The sequence below is a fragment of the Sorghum bicolor genome, chromosome 2 (assembly GCF_000003195.3).
Source record: "Sorghum bicolor cultivar BTx623 chromosome 2, Sorghum_bicolor_NCBIv3, whole genome shotgun sequence".
NCBI lineage: Eukaryota > Viridiplantae > Streptophyta > Magnoliopsida > Poales > Poaceae > Sorghum > Sorghum bicolor.
Window position 1 is genome coordinate 60,411,268 of NC_012871.2, and position 13,992 is coordinate 60,425,259.

The following is a 13,992-nucleotide window of genomic DNA, read 5'->3' on the forward strand; positions in this document are numbered from 1 at the left end:
AATCGCGCCATCCATCGTCGTAGCGCCCAAACGCGCGTCGTCGTCGCGCCCGTACGCGCGCTACAGTGCCATGCAAAATGACGTCGAAGAGAAAAAAGGCGTAGGCCATGGTATTCAAACCCCTGCCCTCGCTCACGCGCGCCTCGAAACCAGCCCTAGTAACCAGTAGAGAAGAGAATTTTTCATGTCTAGGGAACACCTTCGGCTCTATTTAATAAGGGCAAAACCGGAAGATTACCTCTAATTAATGACTTCTTGGTAAGCACAATCATGTCCTAAACGTCATCTAATCCTGATATGGAGGGAGTATTGGCGAGGGTAGACATTTGTTGGCGCTAGCTGTGCTAGCTAGATAGAGAAACGCCTAGATAAAGGTGTTGAATTACTTCACGCAAAGAAGTAGAGATTGGGCAAGGAATGGCTCACCTCTCTTGTGATACACGATTGACAGTCATTGATATGTTTTATAGCATCAACTCCTTCGAGATGGCATCCATCCAAATGATATCTTTTCTCAACAAAAGGAGAGCCATGTTGTTTTCATGATGTTGATAGGGAACATCATGTTTCGACCATGAGTATTACACCTAGTTGTTGTGAACTTTATGGCTTATAGTCATTCCCATCTACCCCTCCCCCTCCTAAAAAAAGGGGGCATGGAGTACATAATGTAACAAAATTTGGGCTGGGCTTGGGCTGAGAATTTTTTCTGGGTAGCATGATCTGTACCTAGGCCCTGCGCACTAAGGCTCATTGGTCTTCGGGCCCACAGGATGGCCAAGCTCAATTTTCTTAGGTCTAAATATGACACAAAAGTATGCACAAAAAAATAGGCACATCCTATCTTACCATCTTCGATGTGCTCCATGTGACTATATGATGTAGATTGATGGGCAATCAAAGTATATTTGGAGTGTTTGCGAGGGTAGGTTTTTGGTGTTGGTTGTTCTAGATAGAGAAATGATGAGATGAAAGGATTGAGTGAGGAAGCTCTCATCTAGGTCAGATGACCTCGAGTTCAATGCACCTTAAACTTGGTCACATGCAAGTAAACACAATGTAAATCACCATTGGATCATGGTCAATTCGCTGATTAGGCATCCAAGCCAAATTGGAGGCCAAACCATATCATTTTTTAGTCCACCTCAAACTCCAAGAGAACCGCGCACTCCAATCACCGTGAAATCGCATACCAAGTCTAATTTCAACATTTTATAAGCACAGGGAAAGGTAGCGATATAAGTTTTCCAACGAAGAAAGTCCATGTCTAAATTCAATAAGAGTTAACAGGAATCATCAAAATAAGTAGGCACCTGAAATATTTTAAGGTGATGCGTCACCATCTTTTAGGTCGTTCGGTTGTGTATCATGTCAGAGTCCATTAAGGATGCCTGATGGGTCCTCGACCACCTCTAATACTATATATTTTGTAGCCATTATCCAACTTAGGGTTTTGATTTTGTTTTGATGAATATGGCATCTGACATTTTCATCATATATCATTTAACACCCCAGAGTCCAAACTGCATAGATCCACTCTGTACATCGTATATCTCCTTTGTGCTTTGGAGCAAGTGCCACCAGTGGTATTTATAGTGATATGGAAGGTGTAAACTACTTATAGACCAAAGATGAGGAAATTTTGTGGTGGACCCAAGTTGGCCGACCTAGGGGAGGTCACTTAACCCTTCGATTCACTGACTTGATCAATGCACATTTTGGATGCATTCTTGATGGAGGCTCAAAGTTGGAAATGTTGGTGGCATCTTGGAAGCTAATGAGCTAGGCCGATGACCTAATGGAGATTGCCCCAATCCCCCTTTGGACTCTAATTTGTCTAATTTCTATGTGTAGATGATCAACAGCATGTACATTGCATTGGTAAGGAAGGTCTTCCAAATTGTGTTTTTTGCATGGCGAAGGTGGGCCCATTGATCCATGTGACATTCCATCTCATCCACTCAAAATGAATCGACCTTGGTCATTGTGTATGATGATGGTCATTGTGTTTTCATGTAATCATCAAGTTTGAGGATCATTGGGTACAACCACAAGTTAGGCTACCTAGGTGAGGTTGGTCGATCCTCCTATGGGCCCATCTTGCTCCATTTTGTTCCAATTTTTACCTATGGCCAAATACACACGAAAAACATGTGGAACCCAAACAAATAAATCCTATCACTATATGGAGGTGACCATGGAATATGTAATTTTAATATTATGTTGATAGTAAAAATTTAGTAATAAGAACAACAAATAGAGGGCATTGCTAGCACCAATATTATCATGTCATGTTTCTATAGTATTCTTTCAAAGAAGCAGGATAAGTTGGAAGAAGGGGGACATTGTTTGTTATTATCGTGCACTATAACAATTGCTCCATGTGACAGTTTGCTATCAAGAAGGGGAGAATGATAGAACATTAGTCCTTTGGATACAAATATCCCTCCTCAAGATGGGTGAATTACTAGAGTTCAAGGAAGACAGTTTACTCTCTAAGTGACCTTAGTCTTAAGTACTTTTTTATATTATGTTAATAGATTGCTAGCTAATAATGATATTATTATCCTTAGGGACTATGGAGATATAAAGGAGTACTTGGAGAGATGCATGGAGGTGGAGAAGATTGAGATGGGTGTCCAAGCCAAGTTGGAGGCCCAAACCATATCAATTTTGAGTCTACCTCAGACTCCAAGAGTCATCCGCATTAAAATCATCATTCAGATCGCACATACGAGCTCCCTTTTTATGTTCTGCATTAGCATGGAAAGCAAAGAAGATAAGAATTCCAAATGGCGTCAGTCTCATACTAATTCCTTACAAGTCATGAGGAATCCTCAAAACCAGTGAGAGTCCAAAGTTTATCAAGGTGCTATGCATCATCTTCTGGTCATTGAGCCATTACCATATCAAAGTCCACTAAGGATGCATATAGGGTACATGGCTGCCCCTTATACCGTATATTCACTAGATAATGACCAAGTTTGGGTTTAGATTTTTCTTAGGTTAATATTTCATCAAATAATATCATCATACATTAGTTTTAGGAACCCTAACTTGTGAATTTAATCATTCTTCTACAGTTTGGTTTGTGTCAATATTGGTCTCTCTTGTGTTCTTGATTCACAGACAGGGATTAGCCTTCATGGCTAGGTCAATTGGGTAGAGCACAACTGATGACCAGAGGAGATGTGGTGCTATGATTGTAGGGGTTTAGGTCTTTGTGATTTAAAATCATATCATGTGTGTCAATTCTCCACCAAATTAGAAGTTATATTCACATTGATAGCAGAACATTGGGAACCCTCATTCTCATCAAGTCAGAAAAAATTGCTTTGGTTATCCTTCGAGCAAAAATAGCTTTACACCCCATATTGATTCAAGTCTAGGAGCATTTATGTACTTGCTTTGGTTTTTATCTTAACTTTCTTTGTTCCTTGAACCCCCACTATTGAGGATTATATTTGTAAGTTGTAAATAGTTTTATCAATAAAATTCTAGTAGGGGGTAAAACCGTCATGTTTCCTCAAAAAAATTGCCACCAAATTGGGAGTAATCTTCAACTGATAAAAGATTGGGCACCCATGTTTCCATCACCTAGTACAACTCCAAAGTGAGATATAAAAGAAGCTAGTGATAACTTAGCTCATATTAACTAAACTAAAATTTTAGCACTTCAAAATAGCATATCCTTTCCAAGGTGAGAGTCAAGTTCAGATCACACTGTTAGTGTTGTAACAAAACACTTATCCACATGTGGTGGATCACGTCCACTTGATAATGCTATCATCCCTAGTTGGGCTACCATAACTATTTATGACACATAAAGCAAAAGCATCCAAGCTCTATCCACAAATGGATGTTATCTTAACAATTCACATGATATTACATACTAAATTACTTGAGAGCATTGGTATGCAAATCCTTTATGTTTACACAAATTAGTGAGCTGCCTCAAGTTGTATATCGATCCATAGTATTCCAACAACTCATGCAACACTACAAATAAGTAACACAATATTATAGAGTTATTTTTATGAAAAGCAAGAAAAGGACAATAATCCTTGACATGTAAAGTGAAGCTTATTAGATTACCTAACCCAACACAAACAACAAAATTAGTTGCACAAAGGTACAAAAATCCACATCAACCATTAAATCAATACGTAAAGTGAGTAATGAGTCACATTATCCAATAAAATATCTATCAAAGTAGTATCGTGCAAGCATTGAGATCCCATAAATGCAAGAAACTCTACCATCAAAGCTATAAGTAATTCTCATGTGTTTGCTTTCATTCATCACAAAACATCCTTCTATTGCTACCATCAATAACCCTTCTGCTTAGTAGTATAGGTACCAAATCAGATCTGCAACATCAATTATTATTGAAATCCAACAACCATGAAGGAGGTTCTTGTGGTTTTTGCTTTCATGGCTCTAGTATCGAGCGCTGCCTGCACACAGATAGGCGGTTGCACCTGTGGTCCACAACAAAGCCATGAACAACAACATCATCCACAAAAACAGCAACATCAACCACCACCACCACAACAACAACAACAACAACAACAGCATCACCAACAACCACAGCACCAACAACAAAAAGTTCACATGCAGCAGAAACAACATCACCAACAACAAGATGTTCATGTTCATCAGCAACAAGAAGTCCATGTGAAACAACAACCACAGCACCAACAACAACATCAATGTGAAGGCCAGCAACAGCATCACCAACAATCACAAGGCCATGGGCAACAACAAGGACAGAGCCATGAGAAACAACATCAACAACAATTCCAGGGTCATGAGAAGCCACAACAACCACACCAGCAACAATGTCAGGGTTATGTGCACCAACAGCCACCGCAACATCAACAATGTCAACAGGGCCAGGAGCAACTACAACAGCATCAATGTCATTGCCAAGAGCAGCCATTGCAACAACCAAAGCACTGCCAAAAAGGGTGTGAGCAGCAACAAACTACAAGGTGCAGTTCTAGCTACTGTAGTGGTAGCATAAATCTAAAAAATTGCCATGAATTCCTCAGGCAACAGTGCAACCCTTTGGTAATGCCTTTTCTCCAATCACATTTGGTACAACCAAGCAACTGCCAAGTGTTACAACAGCAATGTTGTCACGAGCTTAGGCAGATCGAGCCACAATACCTTCACCAAGCGATCTATAGCATGACTCAATCCATAATCCAACAACAACAACAACAACCATGTGAGTTTTGTGGAGCTCAACTAGCTACTCAAAGTGAGGTGGCGATATTGACGGCAGCGCAGTACCTACCATCAATGTGTGGCTTGTACCACTCATGCTACCAAAACAATCCATGTAGCAGTAATGATGCTTGTGGTGTTCACAGTTAAATTATTGTGGCTAGCTAGCCGTTATAGTCTTATAACGGTGTAAAGCAATAAAATGCCATACATCATGGTGTTTGGACAACGATATCTAAATAAGAATACTATCTATAATGTGGCATGTGCCTGTGGTGTCAACAACCTAGTCTTTGTGGTCATAGTAGATAGGGTAGTTTGTTGTTGAGCATGGTTGCGCATATTAGTCAGTGTGTGGACATATGTGGCATGTGCCTATGGTGTGAGCGACCTGGTCTTAGTGGTCACGATAGATAGGGTACTTTGTTGTTGAGGCATTGGCTCCTAATTGTAATCCTATTTCTATGTACATAATCCTAGCATCTAAGCATGTAGTTGGCCACAATCTCATGATCAGCCTCTAGTGCTTTGGCACCTCGATATCTACCGTGGCATGTGCATGTGGTGTTAGCAACCTAGTCTTAGTGGTCACAACAGATAGGGTAGTTTTCTGTTGGGCCATTGGCTCCTAACTGTAATCATATTTCTATGTACATGATCTTAGCATATAGGCATGTTTTTGTGTACATGATCCTAGCATCTAGGAATGGTGGCTAGCCACAATCTCACGATCGACCTCTAGTGCTTTGGCACCTCCATATCTACTGGCACACTGTGACAAATGGAAATTGAGCATTCTCTAATTTCCCTCTCTTATAATGGGAATGGCAAGGACTACACACTCTAATTTATCACGTCATCTACTTCTGAGGGGAGCTCAAAATAATGAGGCCGGTGGATCTAGTGTAGCTCAAGATAATATTTATTTACTAATGACCACCAGCCACACAAATGTTACACCTTCTCATACAAAGTCTTTTGTTGAGATGCAACATAAAATGGTTGCCATGTAGACTCATCTTATCTAGATGCAAAGAAAGTGAAAGGTCCTAATATGGCTAGAGGGGGGGTGAATAGCCTATTTAAAAAAAATTCTACAAACTCACTAGAGCAAAAGGTTAGTAAATAACAAAGCCAAGCTTTTTGCTCTAGCTCTAAAGGGGTGTTTGCAAGCCACCTACCCAACAATTCAAGTTGCTAAGATCTCTATGCACACAAGAACTAAGACTTTACAAGTTACACTAGAGAACTAAGCTACACAAGTCAAAGTAAGCAACTAAACTAATTACACTAGTTTGCGGTAAGTAAAGATAAGATGAGATATTTATACCGCCGTGTAGGGGATGAACCAATCACCAATATAAACAATCAAGCACCGGGAGAATGCCAATCAAACACAATTGAGACACCGATTTTTCTCCCGAGGTTCACGTGCTTGCCGGCACGCTACGTCCCTGTTGTGTCGACCAACACTTGGTGGTTCGGTGGCTAAGAGGTGTAGCACGAACCTCGTCCTCACTAGGACACCACAAAAACCTACCCACAAGTGAGGTAGCTCAATGACACGAGTAATCCACTAATGTTGCCTTTGGCTCTCCGCCGAGGTAGGCACAAACCTCTCACAATCACCGGGAGATGGCCACGAACAATCACCAACTCGTGCCAATCCTCCTCCGCTGCTCCAAGCCGTCTAGGTGGCGGCAACCACCAAGAGTAACAAGAAAACCGCAGCCAAATCGATCCCCAAGTGCCACTAGATGCAATCACTCAAGCAAATGCACTTGGAATCACTCCCAATCTCACAAAGATGTTTAATCTATGAAGGAGATGAGTGGGAGGAGTTTGCTTAGGCTCACAAGGATGTCAAGTATGTTAGAATGCCAAGAGTATGAGCCCCAAGCCGGCCAAACACATATTTATAGCCCCTCAAACAAATAGAGCCGTTGGCTCTTTCACTGGGCAAAACTCGGGGTCACCGGACGCTCTTAAAGGGGCACCGGACGCTCAACACCAGCGTCCGGTGCTCCAACAACAGCCGCGTGTCAGAGCCTAACGGTAACCTGCAGAGCACCGGACACAAGCCACCGGACGCACCCTCAGCGTCCGGTGCTCACCGGACCCATGCGCAGAGGGTTCCGCAAACTCGCAGGTTCACCGGACGCAAGCCACCGGACGCACCCTCAGCGTCCGGTGCTCACCGGACCCATGCGCAGAGAGGGTCGCAAAACGCACGCACACCGGACGCACACCACCGGACGCTCAAGCCAGCGTCCGGTGCCTATCGTCCGGTGCCTTACCCTAGCTGGGCCAGGCACTGTCTGCACACCGGACGCTCATACACAGCGTCCGGTGCCTCTAAGCCAGCGTCCGGTGAGTGTTTTCTCAGCGAGAAACACTCCCGCGACTTCACCAAATTTCCCTCCGGCGCAATAGAAAATATGCACTTCATTTTCTCGAAAAGCGCCGAATCCCGCCTCGCAAGCTCGGCGGGAGGGAGAGAGGAACCCATCCTCTCTTAACCCTTCAAACTTCAACACCCTTCTCAAAGTGTGCCAACACCACAATGTGTAAACCAACATGTGCACGAGTGTTAGCATTTTCACAATCATTTTCTTCGAAGGAGTTAAGTTAGCTCACTAGGTTTTAAATGCATGCACATGAACAATGACACCTAGTGGCACTTGATAACCGCTTAGCCAAAGAATTCCCCTCTTTATAGTACGGCTATCTATCCTAAATGTGATCACACCCTCTATGGTGTCTTGATCACTAAAACCAAAACCCTAAGCAATACCTTTGCCTTGATCTCCATAGGGTTTGTTTTTCTCTTTCTTCTTTTCTAAGTTGAGCACTTGATCATCTTGTGGTCATCACCATCATCACCATGATCATCACTTGCTCCATCACTTGGCATGTACCAACCTTATTAAGTCTACACACACTTAGTATAGAGGTTAGTACTTAGGGTTTCATCAATTATCCAAAACCAAACTAGGGCTTTCAGAAAGGAGTCAAAGAAGTTTCGATGCTTAGCAACATTGTCCTGACAGCCAACACGAGGCTCTCACTTCATCCATTAGAGGGCAGATGCCCTTCTTGACCAACCGAGGAAGGACCATGCTAAGACATCCTCTCAGTTGAACTATATGTATCCACAGACAAGCCTTGGACCCCCTCGATATTGGCAATCCTTAGCTTGAATAATTTTATCACTAATTTCCATTCAAGATAAGAATTAAATTACAATCACGATAGTCGATAGTTATAGGGTTTAATTATAATCAGTTCTACAAGTTTGGCGGTCATTTGAACTAGACATTTTTTGCCCAAACAGGGGTCGGACAACCAAGCCCATGGTATGTTGATGTTATACCCGGTTTTAAGAATAAAACAAGAATCAATTTGCAAACATACATCAACATCATAAGTGAAGAACAATTTATTAAATAAGCAAAAATATATATTGGTTTTTGTTTCCTAAAAAACAAGTTTAGTCTATGAAGAATCATAACTAATTTAATTTAGACCGGACAAATACGAAGCTACTAGTTATTTTTAAAACATGATACCTATCAATTGGTGATCTATTAAGGTCTATTTTGGAACTTATTATTTTTTGTACATATTGTTTTGTTGCTCGTACTGAAACACTAAGAACATGCACAAATACAGTTCAAATAACTCAAAAAGGAACACCAATAGATAGGTAACATTTAAAGCAAAAAATATAATTGTGACATATTTTTATAATTTGAGATAATTACTTAAGGGTCTGTTTGGATATCAACTACCAAAGCAGGAGGCCCTACCTATAGTTCTCTCAATTTGGCAGCGCCTCGTACGTGCTTGGTGCCATAACCAGATAACCATGTTGTGCTGATTGCAAAAAGAGCATTGTGTGTACACTAATCAGGGATAGCAGATAGTAGTGCGCATTGTGACCGGTCTCAAGGCACCACTACTTGTCTAAAACAAGTCACAAGTTTCAAACGTCGGAGATTGGTCAGTGGTCTCCTCTCCTGGTCGAGTATTTCTATTCTTTTCTTTTACTAGCAAAACGTGCCCGTGCGTTGCAACGGGGTATAGAATTTATTATTTGATAATTGTACACTTTTTGTAAAATTTAAATGAGTTTAGTCCAACCTGAATCAAATAAATATAACCCCACCAAAACAAACAAAACTACCAAACTAATATCGAAAATCACCTTGAGAAGAAATAGAAAAAAAATCATGTCACATAAAAAAATCAGAAATCTTTATGTACAGTGGAGGAAAAGGAGTAAAAAATGATATAAAAATATGTATAGAAATTAAAATGGGAAGAATATTACGTAAAGAAAACATAAAAGCATCAGATGAGGGAACAATTCCATCAAACAGCACGTCAGATCACTCCACTTTTATTGTCGCTCAGTGCAATCCAAAGCAAAACCCGCGGCACAGCTAGTGACAAAAGCCTACAGCCACAGCCGCCACATAATAATACAATTAATAGGTAACGGTTCTCAACATCCTTTCATCATAGCATTTGTTTGAGACATACATGAACAAAGCATATGTAATTCCGTATGATTAAGAGAAAATACCTTGTGGCCAGCATTGATGCATCACAAGAGAAGGAACAGCCGATGAGAGGGCGATCATCTCCAATCTCGCTATACTCCAGGACAAACTTCTCAGCCTGCTTCACGACGAGTTCGGCCTCCGCCTCTAGGTCTTCATCGGAATCCTCGTGGCAGCGCTTGGCCATCTCAATCCTGGCCTTGGCACGGGGTAGCGAGTATTGTGCAATGTCGACACGCGCCTTGAGAAGCTCCTGTGTGCCCTTGGTGAAGAAGGGGTACTGGATCTGCTCCTCCTCGCTGGTGCGTGCAGCGTGGTTGTCCTCCTGCGCGCGGAGACGGTCGACCTGGCCATCGGCCTCGAGCCGGACCATGAGGGCTCGGAGGCGGTCGTGGCGCTCCATTTCGCGCTCGCCGAAGCGGCGGAGGCAGGCCCGCACGGCCATGGCGTAGGCACGGCGCCGCTAGAGGAGCTCCTGCACCGATTGCTCGTGACACTACCACGCGGCGCGGTGGTCGTCGGAGACCTCGTAGTCGGCCTCGCCTCTGCCCCTGGCGGAGGAAGTGGCGGCGGCGGGACGGTGATGGGGATTGGCAGGTGGACGGGGACGGGGAGCGGAGCCATGGGAGGAGTGGGGGCCGGGGGCCACAATTTTTTTTAAAAAAGTTGCTTTTCCTCAATTTGGTAATATTGCAACGGAAGAAAAATATCAAATAACCTTAGAAAGTGATGACATAATGTTACATATCTATTTATATTTATCCTTTTTATAAAATTTAAAGTCCATAATTTATTTTATTAATAACCATAACATCTATGGTATTAGATAGTTAATATTTACAATAATATGTAGCTTAAGGACATATTTATTTAATAATAAAAATAGAAAATAGTTAAATCTTATCTCACTCTAATATTACCTCTTAATATGCCTCAGTATTATATTAAAACATGAGAAATTTGATGCTAGCATTATTTTTTAATTTAGATTAAGATTGCTATGAAATATGAATCAAGCATCACATTAAATAGGCTACCATTAAATTTTTATAATAATTGGAGCAAGATAACTATAATTTTAATTTTACAGTAAAAAGCATAGGCAAGCATTTTCAAAAAAAAGTGTACTAAAATTTATGATATTTTTTGTTTACCGCATGGATCTACATATGTGGAGCTGAACAAAATTTGTTTTATAATTTTTAGATTTTTGTATGAATTATTATGTATTTATTAATTTTCAGTCGATTTAAAAAATAAAAGAAAAGTAAATTGGAGATTTTACATTGGGAACCTAGAAAATTTTTTATTTTTTTTCTCTCTTCCATCGTAACGATTCTGGGCTGATTGGGCCTACAGAGAGGAGAGCGAAAGCGAAGTAATATGAGATTTTACATTAGGAACCCTAGAATATTTTTTATTTTGTTTTTCCCCTTCTAGAAAAGTTGGATGGAGGAGGCCATCGGTAAACCGAACACGGACAAGATCAGGGGCAAAAGAAAATATTTGGCAAACTAAAATTTTGGCTCTTTATAGATAGGTATAGATTTGGGTTAAGAACAGTAGTCGGACATTCCACTTTGTTAAGTTCTTTTTTTACATAACAAGAATAGAATCACGCTCTGTAGGCTCGTCAGACCGTACCTTTCTAAGGAAGTCGCTTTGGGTAGTTCAGTTGGCGAGAAAAGCCTTCCTACCTTTGCAGGTCCATCGGGCCGACTACAACCCGTGGCTCAATCCCGGTTCTTGCGGTGTCTTGGCAACATTCTTGTTGGAAGATACCAGAAGGTTGCTCCACGGGTAATCTTGACACGTATGTAAAGTGATGAGGAACATTGAACGAACATTGGCATGTAAAGCTCTATAAATTGGTGTTATCCATAACAACTCGCAGAACATCACAAAATTGCACGTCAAGGGATTGGGTCAGAAACAAATCGTCTCCGTGTACAACGAAGTGGTGAGTCATGAGCCATGTTGATCTGATATATACATAGCACACACGACATCACAAACAAGTCATACTACATTACAGAGTTAGTTTCAACTTTCAAGTAAAAACAAAGTAGGCCGGAGAGAGGACAATAATCCTTGACGTGTAAAGTGAATTTACAAAGCCATATATCAATTTATATCTAATTCGTTTCATGTAGATATCAACAACCTGTAAAAGGCAACAAATTGAGCCACGCAAAATTACAAGTGAGTCCAAATAAACCCTCACATGCTACATAAAAGTGAATGATGAGTCATGTATATCTGGCAAGAAACTGTAGAAGCTACAGTCATCGGTAGCAAAGAAACACAAGAAAATGTGCTAATAAAAGCTATAAATAACCCTCGTACGCCTATGCACATCTCCATCACCACCACTGGTCTTCATTCAGCCTATTAACTTATATCTATCTACTCCAGAGCAGACAAGAACTCGACACCATGAAGGTGTTGCTCGTTGCCCTCGCTCTCCTGGCTCTCGCGGCGAGCGCCGCCTCCACGCTTACAACCGGCGGCTGCGGCTGCCAGACACCTCATCTACCACCACCGCCGGTTCATCTGCCGCCGCCGGTGCATCTGCCACCGCCGGTGCACCTGCCGCCGCCGGTTCACGTGCCACCGCCGCCACCACAATGCCACCCACACCCTACTCTACCGCCCCACCCACATCCATGCGCTACATACCCACCGCATCCAAGCCCGTGCCACCCAGGGCATCCCGGATCCTGCGGTGTTGGCGGCGGCCCCGTCACCCCGCCGATCCTGGGCCAGTGCATCGAGTTCCTGAGGCATCAGTGCAGCCCGGCGGCGACGCCCTACTGCTCGCCACAGTGCCAGGCGTTGCGGCAGCAGTGCTGTCAGCAGCTCAGGCAGGTGGAGCCGCTGCACCGGTACCAGGCGATCTTCGGCGTGGTCCTGCAGTCCATCCAGCAGCAGCAGCCGCAAGGCCAGTCGTCACCGCTCCCGGCGCTGATGGCGGCGCAAATAGCACAGCAACTGACGGCGATGTGCGGTCTAGGAGTGGGGCAGCCAAGTCCCTGCGCTTCTTGCAGCCCTTTTGCCGGTGGTGTCCACTATTAAAGAAACTATCTATACTGTAATAATGTTGTATAGCCGCCGGATAGCTAGCTAGTTTAGTCATTCAGCGGCGATGGGTAATAATAAAGTGTCATCCATCCATCACCATGGGTGGCAACGTGAGCAATGACCTGATTGAACAAATTGAAATGAAAAGAAGAAATATGTTATATGTCAACGAGATTTCCTCATAATGCCACTGACAACGTGTGTCCAAGAAATGTATCAGTGATACGTATATTCACAATTTTTTTATGACTTATACTCACAATTTGTTTTTTTACTACTTATACTCACAATTTGTTGTGGGTACCATAACAATTTCGATCGAATATATATCAGAAAGTTGACGAAAGTAAGCTCACTCAAAAAGTTAAATGGGCTGCGGAAGCTGCGTCAGGCCCAAGTTTTGGCTATTCTATCCGGTATCCACGATTTTGATGGCTGAGGGACATATGTTCGCTTAAGCTTAGCTGTCACTCACACAACAAATCAGCCAACGGTACTTTCTGCCAAGACTTATCAGCCAAACGAACAAAACAGTCTGCTGATGCTCTCAAAAAAAACATACTTGCTGGCGAAAGGGTCCCACTAGATTCAATAAGGACCTAAATAGGATTTCTATCATGTCTTCGGAGACATCTGGTAAATAGAATCTCTACCGTCTCTTCGACACCCAATAAGTAACCATCTCTTTGAAGACATCTAACTACTATTTGTGGCTAGATAAAAATAGAACTCTAATAACTCGAGTCTCTATTTTATGGAGGCTCTTAATTAAGTTTATTGTCTCGCGCTGCCACCCCGGTTCCTCCCAACATGTATTCAAAAGACTTTGGGATGATATTGTGAAGCACTTGTGGGTGTTTTCATGGCATTAGTTAGTATGATTTATTGTGGTTTTATTGTAATTTGTTGTCATTTCGTGTGATAATAATTTTTGTATGCCTCCGAAGACATATTTGAACATATTTGAATTTAAATTTAAATTCTCTTATTTGAAATCATGAACTTGAATATAATTTTATTTGTACGGGTTTTTGAGGCATACTAGTGTGCTACAAAGATATACATGAAGATTATATATTAAAAAATATAAGACAAATGAAATAGACGATTAGAT

The 13,992-nt window shown here is 42.0% G+C and overlaps 2 protein-coding genes across 2 annotated transcripts; both read left to right on the plus strand.

The window, feature by feature from the left end:
* Positions 4,274-5,497, plus strand: LOC8062724 (50 kDa gamma-zein). The gene has a single exon (XM_021453002.1). The coding sequence runs from the start codon at positions 4,405-4,407 to the stop codon at positions 5,380-5,382; it is 978 nt and encodes a 325-aa protein (XP_021308677.1). The 5' UTR covers positions 4,274-4,404; the 3' UTR covers positions 5,383-5,497.
* On the plus strand, positions 12,141-13,047 carry LOC8062726 (glutelin-2). The gene has a single exon (XM_002460208.2). The coding sequence runs from the start codon at positions 12,234-12,236 to the stop codon at positions 12,870-12,872; it is 639 nt and encodes a 212-aa protein (XP_002460253.1). The 5' UTR covers positions 12,141-12,233; the 3' UTR covers positions 12,873-13,047.